The sequence below is a fragment of the Plectropomus leopardus genome, chromosome 11 (genome assembly GCF_008729295.1).
Source record: "Plectropomus leopardus isolate mb chromosome 11, YSFRI_Pleo_2.0, whole genome shotgun sequence".
Classification (NCBI taxonomy): domain Eukaryota; kingdom Metazoa; phylum Chordata; class Actinopteri; order Perciformes; family Serranidae; genus Plectropomus; species Plectropomus leopardus.
The window spans coordinates 19,457,491-19,483,050 of record NC_056473.1 but is presented as its reverse complement, the minus strand read 5'-3'; the positions used below and the strand labels follow the sequence as shown (position 1 = coordinate 19,483,050).

At 39.9% G+C, this 25,560-nt stretch overlaps 1 protein-coding gene across 1 annotated transcript in view; it reads right to left on the bottom strand.

Annotated features, from left to right (window-relative positions):
- Positions 1-25,560, bottom strand: part of cdh13 (cadherin 13, H-cadherin (heart)) — a 323,390-nt gene that overhangs the window by 3,544 nt on the left and 294,286 nt on the right. Inside the window, exons 10-11 of the mRNA XM_042496074.1 lie at positions 19,951-20,133; positions 19,618-19,871 (exon numbers count right to left, since the gene is read on the bottom strand). Of these exons, the coding sequence (XP_042352008.1) occupies positions 19,618-19,871; positions 19,951-20,133 (437 nt within the window). The remainder of the gene's footprint in view (positions 1-19,617; positions 19,872-19,950; positions 20,134-25,560) is intronic.

Genomic DNA, 25,560 nt, shown 5'->3' with positions numbered 1-25,560 from the left:
TGGTGATTCATGCAGCCAGTAGGAGGGTCACGTAGGGGCCCCAGCTGCAGCTATACCTACTCATTTCTTCCAAGCAAGATTATGGTGACACCAAGGCTGCTTCCAGTCTTTGTGCTAAGCTAAGCTAAGCAGTTGCTGACTGTAGCTGCATATTCTGCATACAGACATAAAAGTGTTATTACTCTTCTCATTTGACTTTGAGCAAGAAAGTTAATGGGTATATTTCCGAGAATGTCTGACTATTCTTTCATAACCAAAGTCATGTGGTATTCAAAAATGTTAGCACAAAGCGAAGATTGGATAGCTATTATTTTTTTCCTCAAAGTCAATACTGATACTGGCCTCCAAAACCCAGTTAGTGTTACGGTTAATCCATGCACCAATAACACCACCACCACCAACAACAATCACAACAAACAAAAATGTGCTGTGTTATACATTCTGACATTTTTATGGCCTGCAACATCTTTTCAAGTAAAGAAAAACTCTCCCCGTGTTTACCAGGGTTCAAAGTCTGGAAATCAGCAGCCCCACCAGCATGTATTCATCCCCCAAATCTTTCCTTAAATGTTCATCTTCATTCCGCACAAACTCACAGATTCAGTTTAAAGCGCAACCTGTCAGATGTTTCGTAGCTGGCAGCCAAATACAATGGAGACATGCAGACTGCTGAGTAAAATATCACACTATTATTTTGCTTCCTACAGTAGAAGTTCTGAAGAGGTGTAATGCCTCTGTCTGCTTTAGTGCAGGCTCAAAGGTAACTGCTAAATGAGTCAGATCCACTGTTCCTCCTCCATGTGCAAACATGGGGACAGTCCATTAGAGCCCTTTAAAGGGCAAATTAGAAAGACATTAAAAAGCCATTAGGAATATTCATATCTGGGTATACGTGGTTATCTCCAAAACCAGCGAAGGCCCAAACAGATCAGTCAACAAATGAGACAGCGCACAAACACAATGATCACACATGTCCTCAATTTGCTTTAAATACACACACACACACACACACACACACACACACACACACACACAAAAATGCACACACAAAAGCAAGCAAAATGTAAAATGAACAACGTAGAACAAAAAAAGTATCCTGTGTATTTTGCTTGCACTGTGAAATAATTCTCAAGACAGCAAAGTGATTTGTCCAGATTTTTGCTTGAGTGGCAGAAAGTGCCATGTTATGAGGCACACACTGTGACCCCACTGTTAGAGCGAGCAGGCTGTTATATTGCTCTTTGCACTGGTCGGCAGAGCTACACCCTTAGGGACTACTCTGCACTGCCTTAGCTGGCAGCAGAGCCCGGTCAGGGGTTGTGTGTGCATGTTTGTAACAGTGTTCAGGTTTTGGTCCAGGATTGTCCTTACGAGGACAAAGAGGAGTCAGGCCACGGCTGGAAGGGGTCTAGTTCATCTGCCTGATGTCAGGTGTCTCATTTGAGGGGATCAAGGGGCAAAGATGTAATAATACCAACATACAAGGGTCAACTCTTCTACATAAGCCTCTGAGAAGCCATCATTCAAACAAAAGGGTTTTTTAAAATGTTGAGTCATATTGAAATCATCCACTTAAAAAGCTGGGGGTAAGCAGAAATCTGGGAAACGGGCAAAACACCTGCTGGAATTTGAAAATATATCCTCCTGCAGCTCTCCACTCTCTGTCCTACTGGACACAAACATGCAAATGAGACAAGCCTTAGCTAGCCACCCTATGGTCCCTCTGCCTCGCTGTGGACTGCCTCCCTGGGAGGAGAGCTGGCAACAGCCTGGGAGATGGACCTTCCTTCGGTCGTTGGCTGTAGTGGCTCACATTTGGCAAGCGCTGGGTTTCACAGTGGGCTGGTGGCCAGTGATAGCAACTGTTCTAACCAGCGACAGCAACAGAAAGTTTGCTGACCCAGGGGGGTGTTGGGGCTGTCTGATTCCCTGGAGATTGGGTTTGCGCTGTCAGAATTTGGGTCTGTCTCTGGAGCTGGTGTCATGTCTCTCCTCTCAACAAGCTGGTCTATAGTCTTGGTGAGTGAAGTGAGGGACATACCGTGATTCAATGCTTAGCTAACATTAGCTGCCGTGAACTTGAAGCCAGTGCAGTGAGCCTTTGGAACTTTTATCAGAAAGCTAACACATTAGCAACATTTTCCATCTCGCTTCACTGATATTGACACATTTTATTTTGTTATTTTCAGGCTCTCTGATGAGTTGGCTTTTTGATGAGTTTGTCTTTCGTTTTTTGGGTTGCTTTGCAGTGTAGGCAATACTTGCCAATGCTGGAATAGCAATAATTTCTGCAGGATTCTCTGCCATTGAATCAGGCTGTCACTGAAGAGGTGTACTGTAGAACAGGCAGTAGAAATGCCCACTCTCTGAAATGACCTGTGATTGACTGAAGTCTGACTGAAATTTTCTAAAGCCTGAAAATAGAGCAAAGTGGCGTTGGAGAGGAGAGAAGTCTAGTGTTTTCTCAGTCAACTTGAATTAGACTATAAACTTTATTACAGGATTTTTGCCCAGTAAAGCCAAAATGAAACTGCCTATGCCAGCTTTAAGTTAAAAGTACTATAATTACATGCACTTAAAAAGTAGTAGCTGAAAGCATGTAATTATGAAGGGGAACTGTTATTTTGCCACCATTCAATCAGAAAACTGTGCAGGAAACAAACAAAAAAAAGCCCTGATACAAACACTACAAAACCCTGGAACAAAATGATGCTTGATAAAACCAAAAAGAGTCTAAACCGATACACATCGAGGAAGTAAATAATTAATTTTGACAGCTTATTCAGAAGTTTTTTTTATCTGAGAGCAGAGCTTCACTGTCACTCTCGTGGATGTGCCGAGACAGATGAGCTCTTTCTTACTCTGATCAGAGCCTTGTTCCTCAGCTTTCCAAGACTACTCAAAGGGATCTGGGAGCAGGAGAGAGAAAGAGGCTCGCCACCCACTCATAATCCAGTTACATCAGAAGCAAAATGCTGGCATGCATTGTGTGAATGTGTGTGTTTCTGTGTCAATAGGATGTGTGGGTGTGGGTACACAGAATAAGATAATAGTAAAAGCTAATTTATAAGGTAAGATAAAAGCTGAGTAGTGATCGCTGTTAAGGAAAGCTCTTGGCATAAATGCTGATTATTGCTCCTGTTTGTTTATTTCTTGAGTGAGATATGTTTCTGGCACCTCTTCTAAGCCGTAGTAATATAGTGTGGCTATTTGATTCCTTTCTTAAATGCACATACTGTAGGTTTGCTGAAATATGAGCATAAACCGATGACGATATAAAAATGTAAACACTAAAGTGCTTTTTATATTTGATTCATTTGACTCCTATCACACAGTATGTGTATATATCGTACAGTAGTACAGTCTTTAACAACAAAATTGAATTGATCAAAATATCAAAGCAAATGTGAGCTCAACACAAATGAGTCTAAATCAAATAGTTTTACTCTATTCTTGCATAACATATGGCATATCATACTGTACATAACACATGAAATCTCAAAGGTAAAATGCTGAAAATGATCTACATGTATTGTAAGTTGTTATACTGAGAAGAGATCCTCTTGTGTGAGCAGAAGAGGTGTGATGTTGGTGTTACAGTCGCAAAAGTGTTGAGGAGGAGGTCATACCAACGGTTTATTGTACAAAGTGTGTGACCTTGACACAAGAGACCACAGTCTACAAACATTCCCTTGATTTAATATCATACACCTTGATTAAGACCTTAACCTATCCATGTCCGACCTTGACGCCCTCGACGTGACTAGTCTATGCCAATCACGGGTAGAGTAGAGTAGAGCAGGACTAGGCAAAAAAATCCCCCAAAACAAAAAAAACTGACCACCACCATCTCTCTCTCTCTCTCTCTCTCTCTCTCTCTCTCTCTCTCTCACACACACACACACACACACACACACACACACACACACACACACTTCCCCAGTTTCAAGAGATGTATCTGGGTCTAGTCACTGACTTTGTCTGCCCGTGCTGGGCAGGTAGCTCACAGTTGGTAGGCAGCAACAATTTTTTGTGAGTCTATGTCTTTAAACAGTTTACAGTCTATGGGCACATCGTTCACTTAAGAAACATTGATTAAAGCGACTTCAATCAGACATCATCCATAGAGGTGACATGCCAAAAGAAATTTGCAGGTATATGACTCATTTTTGATTTATATAGGTCATTTTAATGGAGGTCCTCAGTCAGACAGAGATACAGATCAAGTTAGAGTCAATATGCAACTCCCAAAGCATACGCTGAATTCATCCATCTCTCCGTAAAAGCTGTTTTCTGCTGAGCCCATGTGGGCTTTCAAGGAGTTAATAAAAAACTAGGCCCTCACCTCCCTCTCCGAATGACACAATATTAAGTTTTACAAGAAAGCCATAGCAATCTATCTAGGACGGCTGCTCAGGTCATGCATATACTGACTTTAAGAGGTAAATTGGTTTGAAATAGTGAGGCACTGGATCTCCACCTCAGAGTTTGCACCAATGTTCAGGGAGCTGTGAGATGATTTTGAAGGTCCAAAGGGAAATTTTGCGTAAAATTAAGATAATGCAAAGTATTTGCCAGTGCTTATGTACTGTTTTGATAAAGTTCATCACCCACACCCCTATATCAGGGTGTTGCAAGATTCACTTCATTTCCAGTGGATTGTGAGTTATTCAAAGGTACGCAGGGAACACAGATAAGGGCACTGGAAAGGCTGGAAGCTAGACTACTGTTTAGCTGATTAAAATGCCAAACAGTGAGAGGGAGATAGTGATGCATAATGAGACACAGATCAGTGTCAAATGACACCGGTGCAACATGTGATTACCAGGTGTTTCTATGAGGCTTTAAAGCATAATGATTCAAACTCTCTAGAGCAAAATCCACTTTGAATATTTAAATATGTGTAAGTAAGTGTGAATAAAGAGAGGAGAAGGTCATATACCTCTGCTCTGTTTGGTCACTTGAAAAGCTGAATATTTTGTACTCCTATTTTCTCTCATCTATACCCCCCTTTAAAGACAAACACACACACACACCCAGCACCACATAAGAGCTTAGTCTTGCTATTTTAAGTGTCAGTGTTACCCAATTTCACTTTTCTGCAGTGCACTGCAACTTAGACAAGTGTACACCCGTACACTTGGATGGCAATGACAGCACATTACAGGAAAACCTATTATGCATTTCTGCCGCTACCCCCTTCCCCTCCCCCCGTTTCCCTGACTTTCTCTCTTGTTCTTTCTGTCCCCACTTTCTGTTGGCTCTTACTTTATCTTACTGTCTTTATCTGTCTCTCTATCACTTTATTCTCTCTCTCCTGCCAGCAAGATCTTCCAGTGATTGGAGTCTAACTTACTGAGAGAAAGAAGACGGCACAGAGCCAATGCTAATAGTGTGTTTCTATCTGAGAGCTGCTGAGTGTGTGTGAGCAATAGATACGAGAACATCAATCAAGAGACGCGCAGTAAAAGTACAAGGGTTGTGCCGACTTGTGTTTGGCCGTAACGACTGTACACTTCATCCAAATTCGCAGCTAGTAAAGCGCGAGACGGAGGGAAGAAAGAGGGAGGGGTGCAGAGCAGGGAGAGCAAGATAAGAATAGGGATAGAGAATGGAGATAAGACAGGGACACATGAGACTGGAACTGTGAATAAGTGTGTAATGAAAATGAATTCTCCCCACTTTCTATCGTAAACTCCTCCCTGTCTTCTCTCAGCTCTGTTTTGTCTCCGTCGGTGTCATCTGAGGTGCCAGTCAGAGATGCGAGTTAGAGTCCTGTCTGGCCTCAGTTATGAAAACCTGTACCCTCCTGATAACCACAAAGCTCAATGAACCGAACTGAACAGAACTGAACCATCCGCATATATCTCAAAATCTCCTTTGGACGTAACTAGACCCATTTAAGTCCAGTGACCTGAATTGTCCTGTATTTAAATAGGCTCAGAGGTCCTACGGGGTATGACAGGGGTACACAATGGCCAGGGGAAACAGATACACAATGAAGATGACAACAGAAAAAAGAAAAAAAACCTGCACTGATGTATGCAGATTACAGCGGCTGTCCATTTTTTAAATAAATTATATGCACTTGCATTTAACATGCTCAGACCAGACTGCAAAGTCATGTGTAATGCATGAACACAATGTATTCACACAGTGTGGATACATCCATCAAAACAGCTACGATCTGTATTTTTATGTTAATAATGGATGCTTCCTCTACTTATCTGTGACAAATGATTCAAACAGTTATTAGCCCATGGAGGCTGCAGTTGGTAAGTTCACTATAATTTTTACTGCAATTGTTAATGATTTTACGGAGTACAAAATGAAACAGATAATATTTAAAATCTATTGCTTTACAGCACTTATAATGGTCTTACTGCACATGAATGACAACAACCAGTAAGAGCTGAGGAGTCTCTAATGCATGCTGTCAAACATGCCAGTCACTGCTCATCTAATGCCCTTAAATGGTCAAACTAAGCAGCACTGATCAAATATGAATCAGTATTCTGTTACTGCATTGCCTATTTCTCACCTCAAATGACTTCAGAAACATATTTTAGTGTACTGTATAGTTGTAAAATGAGACAGTTTGTGACCTTCCTGCCATGTTGGAAACAATTGATCTGGAACAAACACCGTCCACTAGCCAGAGCAAAACATTCTCATTTTACAGGTCAACAGTCCACAGGACATGGTGGAGACCAAAAACAGAGCAAAAATAAAAATGAGTAAATATAGGACTTAAATTCAAGACACGACTTCAAATTAATGCTTATGTGACTCTATACCTGCTGGTTGTGTAAACAGGATGTTTACACTGCCCGCAAGTTGCCAAAAAAAATGCAGAATTAGGTTAGACAAGGTAACAGGAACTAGTGCTGATTGCGTGTACGCGTTTTTTTTACACACAGAGATGTTCTGGGGTACGGTGACCAACTTCTTATTTAAAGCAAATCTCCAAACCTCATGAGGAGATTTAAGTGGCAGGAAAATTGCTGATGATTATTATTAATAAGAGGATGCTGTTAAAGATAAATATAAAAATACTTATTTTTATGCCTTTCTTGTGTTTATCTCACCTGCATACCATCCAGATCGAATTCACCTTACTGTGAACGAGAAGTTGCTCAACTCTTTGCAGGAAATGGTGCCAGTTTTTGGTAAACGGTCTTGATTTGCCCTCCCACAGACATGGCAAGAGAAAAGAAATAATCGCTTTTCACTTTGAATATGTCGCTCAGCAAAAGTGGGGCTTTTAGGTAAAAATCATTTGCATGCCTTTGGATTTGCGATAATAAATTTTGAAGCATATTGAAAATTCTGTCTCTTTTATATTTTTATTCTTTTCTCTGAGACACAGAGAAACAGGAACAAAAAAGGAGAGAATTCGGCTTTGAAGCCATTGAGGTTGAAAAATAAGGAACTCCTTTAGGGTCGCCGACAAAGTCCTCGGTCAGCCGCTCTGGGCTGGATTTCAACTTTAAACTGAGCTGAGCTGCCCAGTTTTGGCCAATCACTGCTCCAGGCCATGTGGACAAATTACCCATGTCACACCTGTTCATATTTCTGCTCTGTATCAGCACAGTGCAGCAGGTCTATACAGGGGAAATAAATGTGACAGCACTGAAAAAGGGGAAAGCAAACGCTGGTGCCTGTCGCATCAATCATCTGTCACAGAGACTCAGTTGAGGTTTGTCTTTTTGTGCCTGCCAACGGGGGAAATATGTGAACTTTGAAAAAAAGGTGTAAGAAAAGGCGTGAATGAGAGGGTGTGATGGTGTTTCAATTAGGGTATACGTAGTGCATGGTGTGCATATACATGATTATGAAAAGGCTGAGGGGCTCAATTGGCAGACATAGAAGAGTAGCAAAGCTAGTCGCAATAAGATATCATAAAACTGTCATTCCTTAACATGCGGATACAATAAAATCAGTCGCTTCCTGTCAAAGCCTGACCTTAACATATATAGGCAGGGAGTAGCTTGTAAAAACACGTGAAACAGCTAACATGGAATCCACAAACTAAACAGGTTCAGCCATGGATAGGAGATGGATTCCCACTCAAAAAAAAAAAAAACAAACAAACTTTGAAAAAAAATTATGCATTACTTTTCTGATTTACTCCCTTTTGTCCCTTTGTAACAAAAGTAACAAAAGTAATTTGTTACAATACTTGTTACATTATTATTTACTCCACAACATTCCCCGAGATACATTATATAGCAATTGTCACTCACCTTACATATGCCCGCATTTAAAAACAAATCCCTATCCTATTAAGGAGGAATTACACAAGATCTTTCTTTTATGCTCTTGTATAGAGTAATACCACAAAGCTGACAGCAAAGGTAGTAAAAAAAATCTACAGCACCTTACAGAAAAAAAGGTTTTGGTGAGAACAGGACTCAAAAGGGGAATTAAAACAATGTCAGTGCTAAAACAATGTAAAAGAAGTTGGCCTTCCTAACACTGCCCAGGACAAATATGAATTGCCATAAAATAATAAATTAGTAGATAAAATAACATAAGACACTGTCCTTCCTGACACGATTAGATTATGACAGACTTAGAAAGGGAAAAAATGGCATATGAGCTGTATTTAACGGGCATTACTCAAACAAACTCACTCGAGTTGCATGCTCACCAAATCATGGCTTTATAGCAGACTGGTTCAGCTTATTTGACGTGTTTATCACGAAAGCAATGGTCATATCTCATTATGCAGTTTGGTAAAAATGTATAAAATGCAGGTATCAACAGAACTGTTTGATTAGTATCTGTAATGTGCTAACTGAATTTTGGTGCTTACACTGCATTAAGGACAATTGTACCCCTAACACTGCAGATGCGTTATGCAAAAGAAACAAGCAGATCAGGCATTATATGTGTGATTTAAAGGAGAAAAAAAGAGAAAAACTAAGAAGAGGGACTCAGTGGAGAAGCAGAGACTGGTAGTTTCAGAGACATAAAAGTGGCAGATAGAAGCCCTTTTTCTTTCATTACATTCTTTGTACTTTAATGTCCTCCTTGCATGTCTCCATGGGTACCAGAGAGGACGGTCTCTTTGCTCTGCCTGTGTTCTCGTTACAGTTAGTGATCCGGTGTCCCATCCGTTCTTGAATCAGACCTCAGTGAGAGCGTGACTAAATACGGATTGAGCCTGTGTTTGATTTACCTTTTAACGCAACCTCAAAAAGCTCTCAAAGGCTCTCTCCGCTATTTTAGCTCGTTGCATTGTTTGCCATGAGCCAGGTACAGTCTAGGGGAGGCTCTCTGCCAACTCCACTCAACAACTGCAGACGCTCCGCTGAGTACGCTGAACAAAGACCCACTGTGTCGACTTAACAGCAACAGTGGGCTGAGTGCAGAGACAAGGCGGGCTGGAAATCAGAGATGGAAATGAAAGGTTTGCATTGTCAATATTTGGCAGGAACTGAGAGAAGCACGCAAGGACACTCCTTTGACACATGAATGCACAGAGGAGGCACACCAGCTATCTACAAGAGTGTATCTGCACACATACACACAGCGACACCGCTGCACTCTCCTCACTGAGTGTAACATCATTTTCATAAATTAGCAAGCTTGAGTAACACAACACAGGACAAAAAAGTTATTATCATAATAAGGTGCATAATAGCACCTCTTTGCATCAGTTGAAAACCATAACCTTGTAATTAAGAGGAAGAAAAGCAATTTACTCCTGCTTCACAGCACAGCATCCCTCTCTCCCTGCTCTTCTTGGCATCTTTTAGGATTGTTTTAATTATATCCTGGCATACTGACTGTATGACTAAAGCCTCTCCCTGCCCCCACTCTCTGTCTCTTTCTCTCTCTCCGTCTCCCTCTCCCACTCCTTCTTCTCTCTTGCACCACGCGTTTGGCATGCCTTTACTCAGCTGCTTGAGATGAGAAACAAATCTAAACAGCTGATTAGCCTGTAATCAGCCCCTTCACATCCCAAAGGGACACATGAAATAAAGGGAATAAAAAGGAGGAGACTGACTCGGCCTACTTCTCTCTGCAGAGTAATGTTGAAATGAAAATCTCCAAAACTCATATTCATGAAACTTTCTCTGAGACAGCTGGTCATCTACTGTTAGATGATGCAATGATTCCTCAAATGGGAGCTATGTAGGCCTGTCTTATATTGGGTGGCAGTTTGAAGAAGAGGTTTGAAGAGTCATGGCAAATGCAAGTTTGATCTCATTTTGACATCATGAAACAAGCCACTGCTGCATTTATAGGACACAGTGAATACCCATTCAAATTCTACCCTTCAAGCCACTTAGTTTAGGGTATATTAAGTTATATGGGTAAACTGCATACCTTTTTCTTTATACTAGTTTCTAGTGACAGAAGGACAAGATCTAAGAATTGTTTCAAATTTTCAGCTGTGCGAATGACCCTACTTATTTCTCTCATACCATTCATTTCAGGAATACAGGGATCTTAACAGTTGAAATTTGAGCCCTGCTTTGCATTTATCTATTCGTGTATTTACCACAGCCAGAGGCAGGATAGTGGGAGAAACAACTGACCACCTTAGGGCCTGCTCCCAGACTGAAAACTGTCATTGTTTTCTTCTGCATTTTTAAATTTCTTTTAAGAGATAATTACAAAAATTATATTTTGAAAAATACACTAATAAATTTAACCCTGTACCAAAAACACACAGGATTTCCATTATGTTCATTTACAGGCTTACATTTCTGTTCACATGACAATTTAGTTTCAGGAATGAACTCCGCATTTTTCTCACAAAAGTTAGAAAATGAGAGATCCTGCAGCCTCCAAGAGTCCTTTAATGTGAAAGAAAGGAAAGTCAAGGTACAAAACTAACAGAAAGCCAGGACTCAAATTACAAATCAGTCTATTTCAGTACCACAGACAGCGCCATGAATTTCTCAGTACACAGCATGGCTCCTGATATCTCGGAGCCATGGTTGGGCTGCAGATTCTAACTAGCACAAACCTCAGTCAGATAAAGGATCGATGACTAACATATTCAACATACTAAACTACACAACCGCTCTGTCCCTGCACTCTCTGCTACAGAGACAGGGGGGTGGCAGGTTAAAAAGGGGCATCAATTTTAGTCATTCTGCTAACACCCCCCTCACACCCCACCAAGTTTCATTGTCTCTTTTTCTCTGCTTAGACCAACCATGTGATATTTCTTTGTCTGTCTCACTTATTCCGACTGTTACCATTTGTCTCCTCTCTCCCCTGTGTAGTTGAGTGTTTCTCAAACTGTGGGGCGTCACGTTTCTGCAGGTGGGGTATAGATGACCGGGAGAAAAATGTGGAGAAAAATAGCTGAATGAATATGATTTATGAAGTAAAAAAATAAACAAGATTTTGCTGATGCTGTGCTGACATTTACTTCACTAAAATTCAACATTGATCCTTTTGTCATTAGTTGCTTCCTCAATTAATGTTATGTAATGTAATGGTTGATCGGATTCTGAAAGGGGGCATGACAGAAACAATTTGAGAACCACTGCTTTGATCCAGTTTAAACTGTCACGAACAATGCTCGCACACGCACAGCCCAGAGAAAAAAATTTGCCATTATGCACCCTAATTTATAAACCAATCACGTTTTCTTTTGGATATTACCATTATCTCAAGAGGTGATTATTTTGGACAAATAAAGATGAGTGAGCAGTGAGAGAGAGAGAGAGAGAAAACCCTTTAGGATCTTGAATTAGGATAGGTCTGACACAAGAGGAAGGCTATATCTCAGTAGCTGAATTTAAGAAGTGTGAAAATATTGTCAAAATCTCATATTGATATTATACTAAACACAGGCAGGAAAAATTAGCAGGACAAGGAAATTATTCATAATAATAATTATTATTATTATTTTCATTTTTTCTTTACTCTAAAAGATTGTACGTAGTTTTTCCCAAAGTTACATAGATTTTCACTGACTGCTTCATACATATTCTAGTTGACGTCTAATGACTTAGCGTACACACAAAAAGTGTGAAGTTATATGAATGACCCAGTTACTGGGTCTGTGCTTTAGGGTTCTTTTGCAGGGTTAATTTTTAATGTGATGTGTTGAGAGAAAGGGAGAGAGAGGACGAGAGACAGAGTGGTTTTGGGCAAAAATCCATTTAGCTTTATGTCACTTCTCTGTGGCAAACTTCTGCCCGAAACAAATGTGCTCTGCTGATGTGTGTGCATAGCTACTTTGAACTTTGGGCTAACTTTTGGAATTAGTTAGCGAGAGTTAAGCAAGAGTATTATTGATTTCCTCCTCACTTTACTCTCCTGTTTCATCCCCATTAACTTGTACTTTGTGCACTTTACAGCATCCAGAATATTTAACTGACCCAGCGTATCTGGCTGGACACATTTGCAGGGCAGTCTCAGCCAATCAAATCTTCTTTAATGACAATCTACTTTTATTATTAAAAAGCTGTGACAGTCAGCGGGTGAATCACTCTGGGCTGGCTCTTTTCCAATATTACATCCTTTCCTGTGTGCTCTTGTGGTGTGCCTCGCTGTCATCTTTATCTTGTATCCTGCATCCTGCATCCTCTCTATCGCTCCTTCAGTTGGTTATCCTGCGCAGACAGGGACAATTTCAGGCAGATCTGAAGGTGATGAACACGTTTGACCCCTCACAGGTCAGCCTTTGTAGGATTCGACACCTCTCTCCTTCACACAGACTCTGCCCTCCTCTCGGTCTGTCTGTCAGTTGATCCATCTCGCCCTCTCTTTCCTTCCCTCAACTCGTCAAAGCTACCTGCCTGTTTTCATGCCTGACATTCCAGCTCCACATCCCTCTACCTTTAAGTCCCATCCCTTTTAACTTGAGTATGACCAGAGTGAGAAGTGAATGTAGCTGCTGAATAATGGATGACCTAACTGTTTAAGATTCTCTCTATTTTCAAAAGCATGGAGAAGAAAATAAGTTAAATGCATTTCGGAGGCGATGGAGAAGTCGTAGCTGAGAGGAAGCCAAGTCTGAAGACCCTTGAGCATTGGCTAAATTGATAGGTACAGTGCATTGTGTCGAAGTACACTATTGGAAACACACTGGAAATGTTTTTATTTTTATTGCTATCGCTTTTCCCTTCAGACTTTCAATCCAACTTTTCTTCAAAACATTCTGTTTCATCTGTCTACAGCTTCTCCGTGTGGTGGAAAAATCTTTGGAAATGTCTGGTTTATATCAACCTGTTGTTAGGTTTCAGCAGAGGAAAGAAGCAAATATTTACTCTGATGACTTGAAAGAAAAAACCCTACTAACTACACATTCTAGACAAGAAAAATATCAAGCAAACAAAGAAAAGAAAAGCACAATTTTCTTGTCTCTCCAATGTTAATATCAGCTCTGCACAGACTGTGATTCACTGCTGCACACTGTGCTCAAATCGAAAGTGCTGTTTCTTTCTGTTGAAAACACGGTCTCCTTTTCCCATCAAGCATCAATTACTTCAGTGTAAATAGTTATTCGACAAGCAATGAGAGTCCTGTCACTGGAAATGAGACCTAATTGAATTAGCCAAACTTTCTTAATGACACTTAAGATTATTTGCTTCCCTCTTCACAGCCTACTGGATTGGCACCGGAGCAGCATGAAGAGTCAATTTCAAGATAGGATTTGAGTAAATATCAGAGTAAACTTTCCGACTAAACTTTCTTCCAGATTATAGGGTACACAACTCCCCTGAAGTGCTACATATTTCCTTAATGTCAAGCACCCACGCATTAAGCAAAACACTTCTGTAGTCAGAGGTTTACCAGCGCTAAAGTTTTGTCAAAACTTCAACTCTCTCCATCTCCAATCAGCACTGTCTGTCACTCTCTCTGTCCGATGTGGCTCTCTTCTTCAGCACTCTCATAAAACCATGCTGCTTGACTAAAGCTCTGAACCAGTAAAGAGGGATGGAAAACTTCTTCAGCAGAAACATGAGACAAATCCCTCCAGAGCCGAACAGTTTGGCCTAAATACAGAGCAGGATTTTAAATAAAAAAAAAAAAAAAAAAAACTACTTATGTTTGCTATAATTATGTAACGTGTCCAAGGACAGACTATCTGAGTTCGCTTTGAGTGAAAGCGCTGCACATTGTGATGCATAAGAGAAGAAAAATTGCTTTGTTGTTGTTTTTAATTATTCTTTTCACCACTGCACCAAATACGGTGAATTAAAAATGGAAGTATTTTTGCCCCTGGCTCTATTTTAATTAATGCTATTTAACATGAAAAAAATCTATTAATAGACGGATCATGTTATTCATGTGAACTGTAGATGTGTTAAACATTTCTTTTATTATTGAGATTTAATTACATTTCTTTCAGAAAATTGTGTGCTTCCTGTCGTCAACATTATGAAAATGAAGAAAACAGGTGATGAGATTACTCGCAGCTTTGAGAACATTTGGGATTCATCAGAGTCTGGGGGACTTCAAAGTGTTTGTGGTCAAAGTTTAACAGATATCATTTATTTATTTGCTGAAATGATACACCCTTGCAGCCAAAAAAAAAAAAAACAACCTTTTCTGGAGAACTTTAAGGGAGAAAATGGTAAAGGAAAGATGTCTAATAACTTGGATAATGAGATAACCCTGATTAACCCTGCTTGGTTCTTCTTAGCTGTGGGCTAGAAACCAGGCTAATGAGACGCTTCACAGCACTGCCTGTTCCTACTGCTTTTAGAGCATATTCCTGCCGTCTCCAACTTCAAAAAGAATCGGTTGTAATTGTAATTTCGGTTATCAGACTTCAAATCAACATTAAGTTGTTTTAAGTCTTGGTATTAATTCTGTCATCCTTTCTAAAACATGTACGGAGACCGAAACTGCAGTGGGTAATACCTCATTAAGAAATCTGTAGCTCAATTATGGACAAGGTGTCATGAGGACACCTTTGTTCCTGCACTTGCTCTCAAGACCTCCTCAATGAGCTTCCTACAGCTGCAGGTCCCCTTGTTGCTGCTGTGATCACCACCTGCCTGCACACCTGTCTTGCATTAGCCAATTAGTGTTTCAGTATGTACAGATGACAGAGACGCTATCATTCTCACACTGCCTGAGATTTGTTGTTAGCATTCTAGTTATGTGTGCTTAATACCAATAATGGTGGCTCTGCTTCTTTTAGGGTATTTTCAATCACATACAAACTCAGTATACAAAAAACTAAATGTAACTCAGCTGCTTTACAAAGTAAATAGGCCAATATATCCTTTTGTCTACGACAGTAGAATTACAAAGTAGAAAAAGGACCGTTGCTCTGTAACTTTAACGGAATAGTTTGACATTATCTAGATACGCCTGTTCACTTTTTTCACTCTGTTTTTGCTAATATTTAGATTGATTCCACTCTCATAACTGTCTGTTCAATATGCTATAGCTGCTATAGCCAGGTGGTTAGCTTTGCTTAGCATATAATTCAATTCAGTTCACGAAGCTGAAAAGTATCTAAAGAGACCAAAACCATATTTCTACCACGCTGTAAACATGTTCATTTCTGCTGTAACGTTTCAACCATTTTTTCCCCATTTAAAGGGTTTTGGGGGAGAGTTTTTTCTTATCTGCTATGAGGGAACAAGAACGGAGGAATGTTGTGAGCTGTAAAGACATCTGAGGCAAATTGTTATTTGTGTTAATATTTGATCGTTTTTCCAATCAAATATGATTTGGGGCGACTAGCTAACCATAAACATCTGCTTTAAATTTCTCTTAAGTATGCCCTTCATATGCATTACATTTCACTTGCAAATACAGTAGGTCACATTACAGAAGATAAAGACACACTGTGACTTCAACTTCCATTTTTTAACATCCCATCTTGACAGACTCCTTGTGATACAGTATCTGACAGTTTTTTGCCATGTTTCCTTTTATCTACTTTATTCACTCTTCTAGTGATGAGCGTCACCTGATTTTTCTGAGTGTATGATGACCAACACCTGCAACGTGACATCAGCTAAAATGCCACATGAAATTATGCATTAAGCCAAAGCATGTCAAATATTTCATTCCCTTTCTCTCACTGGAATTTTAATCCTGTCTGAATGAGGTCCGGGTCTGATCTGGATTGTAGCGCTGTCCAGAAATGTCACACATGGCAGATTTGCACAGGTTTAAGAACGCTGATGGCCGCTGCAATTATTATAAATCACAGGAGGACCCCAGGTAACAACAGTTCTGTGCAAATAGGGTTTAGCTGCTTCATGTAATTCAAATGTTATATATATTGTGTGGCTCAAATCTAGCAGAAGGCAAGTTTGTGTCCCCTTGTTTTGCTGCATGCTGTTTCTTTTCAAAAACTGAACTGACCAGGCTGTTATATGAACTGTAATTGAAACACAAGGATGCACGTTTATGTACATTATTCTTGTTGTTAGAGAATTAAAGCAGGTTTTACAATAATACACATAAAATCACGAATAAGTGTGCTGGGCAGTCTGTTGCTAAATCTAACCAGCGAGTCACATAGATTGTGCTCCATGTCAAATGCATTTGACCTACGCATCCCAGGTCATCCCCAAACACACTTGCACATTTTGCAGAGACAGACAGGGAAGGAGAGAGGAAGGTAAACAGATATCTCTTTTTTTTGCTATTTCATTCTGCGCACGCTCTCTCCCTTTATCCACCTCTCCAACTGTCTGTCTTTCACAGTGTCCTCAGCCTGTCTGCAGGTCACAGTTATGACACTTCAAAGTCACTGCTACTGGTGAAATGTCAGAGGATAGAATGACAACAAACACAGAGGCCATGAAATAAATACAGAAATGGATGCTGAAGATGAGAGGAGCTCAGCAGCAAGGATAAAGTTAGAGAGGTGCAGGTATATGACTTGGAAGATCAATCAAGGATGCAAAGAAGATGTCGCTCTCCGTAGCTATAGTTAGATAAAATGCCACCAAAATCTTTGGAGAAGGCTTTTAAGTTATCAATATGGTTTAAAAATCAAATGCAACTATATAAAAAGAAATGTCTGTGTGTCAGAAAAAGACATAAGCAGACAACAAACTATTCAACCTTCTAACCTAACCTGAACCGTTGTTTAATGACAACAAACTATTGAAAGTTTAGTCTTGCATCAGTCGTGAGTTTATCTGTTGCCAGTTTTTCTGTTCTGTTACCACATCCTGCCATCTCCTATTCAGGAGCAGCAGGATGTGATAAATAGGTTTCTGAAGACCAAAAGCTGCCGAAGGACAACGTAGGAAGTAGTCGAGACTGAATAAGAAATATATGAGACTTCGTATTTGGTTAGGTGGAAACCTGTGTGTGTGATGAAATTGGTGAAAGAGGCAGTTTGGCTTTAAACCTTTATATCCCCATTTCTGTGTTTTAAATTTAGGTGCAATCAACTCTCAATGATACCGATTTCAAACACATATCTACAACTACTGGATGGATTGCTATAAAATTTGGAACAGATATCTATGGTGCACATAGCTGAATCAAAATTGGTGATCCCTGGCTTGATAACACTTTGGTCCCTTTAAGTCCCTCTACGGAGATGTTTTATATGAATATACTTTCCATTTTGTTTTGCATGATTTTCCCACGAAACTAAAAAATAAACTGGAAGGAGGTGGGTTAGAACTCTTTCTCCCCTCAATAAGAAATTTAGTTGTGATAATTTGTGCTTTCACTTTCTGCTTTCTGCAGCGCTGCTCTTGTTCGGTTAAATGGTGAAAGAGCGGTGCACATAAAGATGGATAATATTAGCATTAGAGGAACAATTGGAGAGATTCAACCAAAGGCTACATATGTAAGTCTCAGTCAGACCCCGTTTTAAATAAGGAGTCTGTTGGGCAGCAAAATTGGCAACTAGCAGGTTTATCAGAATGCTAAGTGTAGTTAGCAACTGTAAAATGTTGCTGGTCAGCTTGTAGCCTCATTGGCAGTGGCTGGCACAGTGTTAGTGGTTGTGTAATATACAAAATGATCTGCCATGATAGGTTTTTGGAGACAGTTGAGGGAAGTTCCAAGGTCTGATTTACATTCAAAAATTGCACACTCAACCATGGTTGCTATCAAAACTTTCACTATGCAAATGCTAACTCTCCTCTCTGTAGCGTGGATGTAAAACAAGATGATTGGATACACTGTGGGAGGCTACACCCCAGTATTTTTTGGGTTGCTCAGTGATGCATACAACCAAAATGGTTCAACTGAAGCATATAAAAATCCATAGCTGTAGACTTTTGGTCTAGTTAAACTGTGCATACCTCAGATATTGTAAACAAGTGTGCTTAAGCTGTGACTATCGGTTGGCTTTGATCTACACTTTTAACTTTTTTTTTCTATTTAAATTTTCCTCAATTTCTGGTTGCTTTTGATGTGCAAAATTGTTTGGATTTTAAATCAAATTATGACCATTGACTAAGGTTATGATAACTGTCAAGGTTAAATCAGTAAAGGCAACCGCCAAAATACAGACAGACCTCAGCCAATCACATGAAACTACTGGATATAGATTTAAAATAAGCTTGTGGCCTTAGGTAGTGTTCAATGAAGCATGTACCGTGATCTTCCCAGAAACCAAGAGCAAAACAAAAAACACCCTGTCATTCAAATATTCAAGTAGCGTGCTTCTACCACTGAGCAAAATATGTATTCAGATAGCAGTTTGTGCTCAGACTTACTGAAATATACAGGGTCATGTGACCTGTCTGGTAATCTCCGACCGCCGCTTGTCAAAGCTTTATGGGCTCAGGTTCTGACTCCTATACAACCTCCAGTGTAACAACTCCATGTTATGTAGCATTTGATACTGACACGGTGTCTACGCTTTACAGCACATAAAGCAGCATCAATAATCTAAGCATTAAAGTCACGATCCGCTGACTTTTATTTCCCTGGGTCTTTATTATCCCCATGTGTTTACTTAACACTACTTTTTTACATGATATATAACTCCAAGGGTGCAGAAAGAGAGCAATCTAAATTGAGTACAAATTAGGCCTGAAAGCCAATAAATGCACTGATGAGTTTTCCATCTTGTAAAAGGAAGCGCAGCACACGCTATGGGGCTCCCTCTGGCAGCAAGAGGAATAATTTTTATTGTAGCACATAGTGAAACTAATAGCCTTCCTGTTATGATGATGATATTTAAGAGAAGGCTTTTTCTGTAACATAGTTAAAGTTAATGAGCTGCCCCGCTCTGTGACTTTTCCGTTGGCTAGGGTGAATGGTTTGACCTATGCCAGTAAATTGCAGATTGCCAGGGCAATATCTCTCATCTGTTTACACAACAGAGACAGATAAAGCAGCCCTAACAGACAAAGAAAACATTAGGGATGGAGGGATGAAGGGGGTGGGAATCAGATGAGAGATATCTGAAAGCTCACTCATATATGAGAACTGCACTGTATGAGACAAAACTTACTGCTTCTCAAAGAGTCCCATAAGCAAACCAAACCTCTAAAACTAAAAGAATATCAGGAAGCTAATTACTGGCAATACTAAGCTTGTCAGCTACTGCAAACAACATTCAATGCCACGACACAAACAAACTCCATCCTGATCTTCTAATTTTCTTGCACAAGAAAAGCACAGAGTTGCAGCCCCATCGCTTTTACTTCAGCTTTGGTCTTTTTCCACATGATTTTATATCAGGCTCCTTACCTGATGCTCTGTATCTGTAATATATCTGGATCTGTGGCATTGAGAGAGGCCACAAAACTGCCCAAAGGGATGTTTTCCATCCTGGTGACCGTCAGGGGGTCGGGGTAAAAGACGGGGCCCTCGTTGATGTCCAGGACTGTGACGTGGACTGTGGCTGTGGAGCTGGGGCCATAGCCAACATCAGCAACCAGAGCATCCTCGTTCTCCACTTTGATGAGTAGTGTGTGGAACGCTGTGGCCTCGTAGTCTAACGGCTGAAGGGAGAAAATGAGTGTGACTGTAAAGGCAGGATGATTATAACTGCAGCAAATGAATGCATCGGGCATTCTTTACCTTGACAACAGACAACATTCCCTCATTATTGTCCGGGTTGGTTTGGATCTCAAAGCTCAACGTAGGATCTCCATTAATTATGGAGTATATCGCTCTCCACGCCCCCGTGTCTGGGTCGTCCCTGTCATCTACCGTCAGGTTGACCACCACACCCGTCGAGCCTTCGTACACATACGCCTCAAACTGAAAGAGGAAACAAACATATCATTATAAGTAAGAAGAACGCACCGAGAATACTGAAATCTAAAGATTATTACACAACAAATCAGACTGGACTCAGACAAAAATGATGGTATAGACAAAGACTGTCTGTGAAGAGCTGATTTAGGTGACTGTGTTTATACTGGATGTATGATTGCATACTCAGTCAACAGAAAGTGGGTTTCCATTCACCCTAAAATTGCGCTAATTGAAACTGCAAATACAAAATACGCCTAATGGAAACACATCAATTTTGACATATACATTTATATATACATATACATTTTTTCCCATATATCGTGAAAAAATGTTTTTACGCTTGCATGAGTTGGTATTCCAGGCGATTTGAAAAAGGCATATTTTGCAAAACTGCAATAGAAACACTTTTTTTGCTTTCATAGCTCATATGATGTGTAGCAATGGGTGGCGGTAATTGTGATATTATGGATACCAACCACCATTAAACTCAAAGAAGACTAAAAGTACATCAAAGTCACATGACATTCTACAAAACATGACTCGGTATGTGTGGACGAGGAAGAAACCGAGATATTCTTAACTTTATTTAAGAAGAATGTTATTGGAATGTTATTATGAGAGGGTAAATTGCATGACCTTGTGAGAGAAGCCCCATAATAAAGGTAGGGTAAGGGTAAAGTTCGACTCTAAATTGACTGTGTTTATTTTAATGAGATTTCACACATTTCCCAGGTTAAAAGCTTTTTTAAAAAAGCAACTTTTAAAAGCATTCTAGCAATTCTGCTGATGGCAATAATGCACATAGATGAGTATGTGCCAAGAATCCAAACCCTGAGACTGCAAGCAGGATGTTAAGACTGTTAAGAATGCAGGTTTAAATAATTCAAAAGATTTGGCCTTGCAGATGTTCTATGAGGATGGAAAGGCCCTCAATGTGTTTGTTAGATGCCGCTGGATCGCACTATGCATTCATTAGAAACACTGAATGTAAACATAAGTTTAGTTTGTTTCTAAGACAAAGGCACCTTTACAGTAAGTTTTTATGTATTTCTGCTAGGTCGCTCCCAGTCATTTTAACATTATACAAAACATTGATTGACTGAATTGATTTTAGGGAGGAACCGTAAGTAAAGCCTCTTATGTTCGACTATTTTCCGTCCTCTCATTTCATCTTGCATTAGTTTTCTGCTCAGAGATACAGTTGTATAATGCCAAAGCTATTTTTATACTCAAAAGCCTAAAGTGGAAAGTAAGAAAAAAAGAAGGCAAGACGGAAAGCAAGCAAACCAGAAAGAATGATAATCATGTGAAGAAATGTAACAGTAAATCGACTGTCGACTGCAATATTCTGCAGTCAAATCCAAGAAAAAAGCATTTGCCTAAACTTTCATTCATATGACTACTAAACATTATACAAATCACAAAATAAACATCCTCCATTGCGGATTCTCCACAGTGCATCTCATTTATCTTTGAGTGTCAATCACTCTGCACCTCTCTGCTCATTGTTGGCAGCAGGCCTCAGATTCCTATCAATGCATTCTGCCAGCAAGGCTCTCACTAAAGACTACATCCTGAACAGGGGAACCCTTGCAGAGGCTTCAGGCAGGCAGAGGCAACTCTGTGTGTGTGTGTGTGTGTGTGTGTGTGTGTGTGTGTGTGTGTGTGTGTGTGTGTGTGTGTGTGTCAGGACCATAATGGTGTCGGAGCTTACAGTGTAATCTTTTAGACACAGAACACTCTGTTTAAGGATAGCACTGGTCCAGCCTAGATTACTGCGTCTCCTGTCAGCCCACGGTATTGTTGTTTCACAGATTACCCTCTTACCGCCTTACACTGCCTGGCTCCATGCATTTATCTGAAGAGACACAAACATTGATTTCTTCTTGTTGCTTTCTTTTCTCCCTTTTTTTTATTCATCCAAAGCTTGTTTAAAAAAACACATTGAACCATTCACAGTCATTTAGGGCACACAGGATAGAAACACAATGTTCTTTAAAGAAGGAGGTTATGTTTGTGCCCACATGGTCATTGTTGGCCCTTTTGTCCTGCAAGCCTGCGGCAGCCTGGTACAAAAGCATCATGGGAAAATTAGGAGGCTGTGGGAAACATAAAAGTCCCAATGCTCATTTTTTAAACAAGTGGGATGTACTGGATTTTATATTTAAACAGCAATTGCTGTCGCTTTACTGAAGAACCCTGAAGCAGTGAAAACCATTTTACAAACATTACCTACATGCCCCCACTGCAAGACTCAAAGACACAACACTGTGATCAGAGACAAAAGCACGTCATTGGCATTGCCACGCTCATCATTCTCCTCTGGACTTCAAACTGCAGATAACACTCAAATGCAACATTTGCAAGCTCTCTCCTTCCCTCCCAAACACATACACACACACACACACACACACACACACACACACGAATACAGGACAGACATACAGACAACAGCCAGCCAGATTGGGTTTAATCATGTGGGGCAGTCATGCGGTTGGAGGAAACGCTGTATTCTGTGTGATGTGGCCACTGGGCTCCTGCCCTGCCGCTGATAAGGCCCCAATTCCACCTGGAGCACAAAGCAACCAGTCACCTGAAAGACTAGAAGGAAATGACTAACTACGAGGCAGAGCTTCCAGCCTGAAATGACTTAAACACATTGAGAAAGAGAGGGGAGAGATGGCAAAAGACGAAGAAAAAAGGCCTGCCTTCAAGTTTGCTTTTATCCATGTGTGTATGCGTGTGTATGCGTGTGTATGTGTGTGTTTGTGTTGGCTGTTTTCTATCTAAGACTTCCAGGCCCAGACAGAGAGCCAATTACAGTAGTGGGTCCTGCTCACTTCTCTCTCTGAAAAAGATGACCACCTGACCGGGGCAATGGGGGCCAGAAGTCAAATAAAGTCACCTGCATGCAGACACACAGACACACAGACACACAGACACAGACACACACACACACACGCACGCACACACACAAACACAAACACACACACACTGACACACACGGAGCTTAAACAATGAACATACAACAACACACACATTGATGTAGGCACATTAAGATAGACAGACAGACAGACAGACAGACAGACAGATAGATAGATAGATAGATAGATAGATAGATAGATAGATAGGCAGTCAGTCAGACAGATAGGGAAGGAAGGAAAGAAAGAAAGAAAGAAAGAAAGAAAGAAAGAAAGAAAGAAATATGGAGCTGACAGAGGCTATAAATCACAGAGCCCTGTATGTCAGACATTTAAGATTCCAAGGAGTAAAAAATACAGTGTGGCATTGATTTTCTGTTTCCCCATCGCCTTGTATGCCTGACTTTTTCAATAATATGACCCATAAATCTTCAAGATAATGTCATGCTGCCAAAACATAATTGGCTGACAATCATTTGAGCCACAACAACTTAAGAAGAAAAGATAAATATATGGATAATGTCAAGTTTCAGCTGACACTTTACACACTGTTAATGTTGTGTTTGGGATATTTATACCTGTGAGTGAAATGATGAGTTTTGTTTGTAACATGTCATGAGTACCAGCAAGACCTCAATCCATGTTTCATGTGAACCTGCTGTAGGAATGTTATGCCACAGCTTGATGTGCCTATCCACTAATTGATCTGTTCTTAAAAAATAAATGCATAATGGGGGCTTTTTTGCTTATTAGGTCTGCATGTTTTATTCATTGATCTATTTATTTTTTCTAAAAATCTCATATATCACCATTTTGCAAACCATGCTGCTGTGGTTTAGAAATATCTATGCATTTTTACATTCATAAATTCTTTTTGTTAAAGCTGTACTTTTGCTGTGAAAAAAACAAACAACAAAAAAAGCTTCTACATTTATTCTGTATAACCATGAAACAATAATTTACAACTGATGCAGACCTTATGTTCAAAATGGATGCCACGACTTCAGCATGTGTCAAAAGTTTAATAAATCTTCTTTTTCTCATAAAATACAGAAATTGTCAGTTTGTAAAAAATGTATGTGAGTACTGTAGTGGGATTACAGTAACAGTGGCATTGGCATTTGAATGAGCATGGCTGAATAAACTCTGCATTTTATCAGGTGACAAGTTTACAAATTACCTTTTCAATCTGCTTCACACACAATTGAAACATTTTCTTACCATTAAATCATATCTGTAACCCCACTGATAAAAAGCTTGTATATGACATTACCGATCAACTAATGTGACTGTCAAGAAACACATCGTTGCACCTGTTATTGAAAATGAGAGGAGGTGAGGACGTGCTACGAGGAGGTGAGGAGGTCCCTGGAGGAGGTGCTGACTGCTCACTGTGTGAACACATCCTAATGAGGACAGTGCATTTCTACTGCTACAAAATGAGATTAAATGTGAAACAAATGAAGAAACCCAACAGCAGATTCTGGTCACTTTATCAGATATAGATTATTAATATTTATTACGAAAAATTGAGCTGTAAGTTTCAATTATCCCACTTCAGATACTACCATGGAATAATAATATAGGCAGAGTGATAACCTCATATTATTATTTTCTACCATACTATAATTCACACATGGAATTTGATGCACACATTCATTTTCTGCAAAGACAGGCTTGTGCTACTTTGGTGATCCATTCATTTTCTGTTTTCTAAAGCCATCAGAGCATAAATGGGATTGTCTGATACCATCATACTAATTGGCTAAACTAACAGACTGGACACAGTGAACATACCTGCTAAACATCAGTATGTTAGCATCTAAACGCTCAAAGCACAAACTACAATGTCCTCATACAACGATTTGCATATTTAACTGATTAGGGCCCCATGAATGACGTTACATAATTAAAATAAAGTTGTGTATTGAATGTAAAGTTATGTAGGTTCAGTTTTGGCAATTGAAGTCACTTGGTTAAGTTTTAGGAAAATAAACATTGTGACCACGTCCACTAATTAAGTAAGAGTTCACTTGGTTTCATGCTGTTCCAAACACAGGTCTTCAGGGGGTAAAGTCCTGTGTTTGTTTGCCTCCTGAGACAGCCTTTTGCTCTTTATACTACTTTGTTCATTACTCCCATCTGTGTGCATTGGTCAGGTGATCTCAGCCTGCCCAATTACATGGGTTATAGATGGATAGTGGTACATTACTTTTCATGTGTATGTTTCTGTGTATATACGTATATGTACTGTATATGTATATGTACGAACAGTGCACGATACCAACCTGATGGTATGATAGTGTAAGAGCCATTATATAATAATTGCTGGTATCAATCTGTGGTACAACAAAAAATGTAATTTGTGTAACCCTTATACTACCATTGCAATTTATTTACAGGACCAACAAGGAACCAATAATAAAATAAAATCAACAACAAAATTACACTTCAGCCTGTGACTTGATGTTTTAGAAACAGTAAGAGCACATTTGCCAGACAGACATGG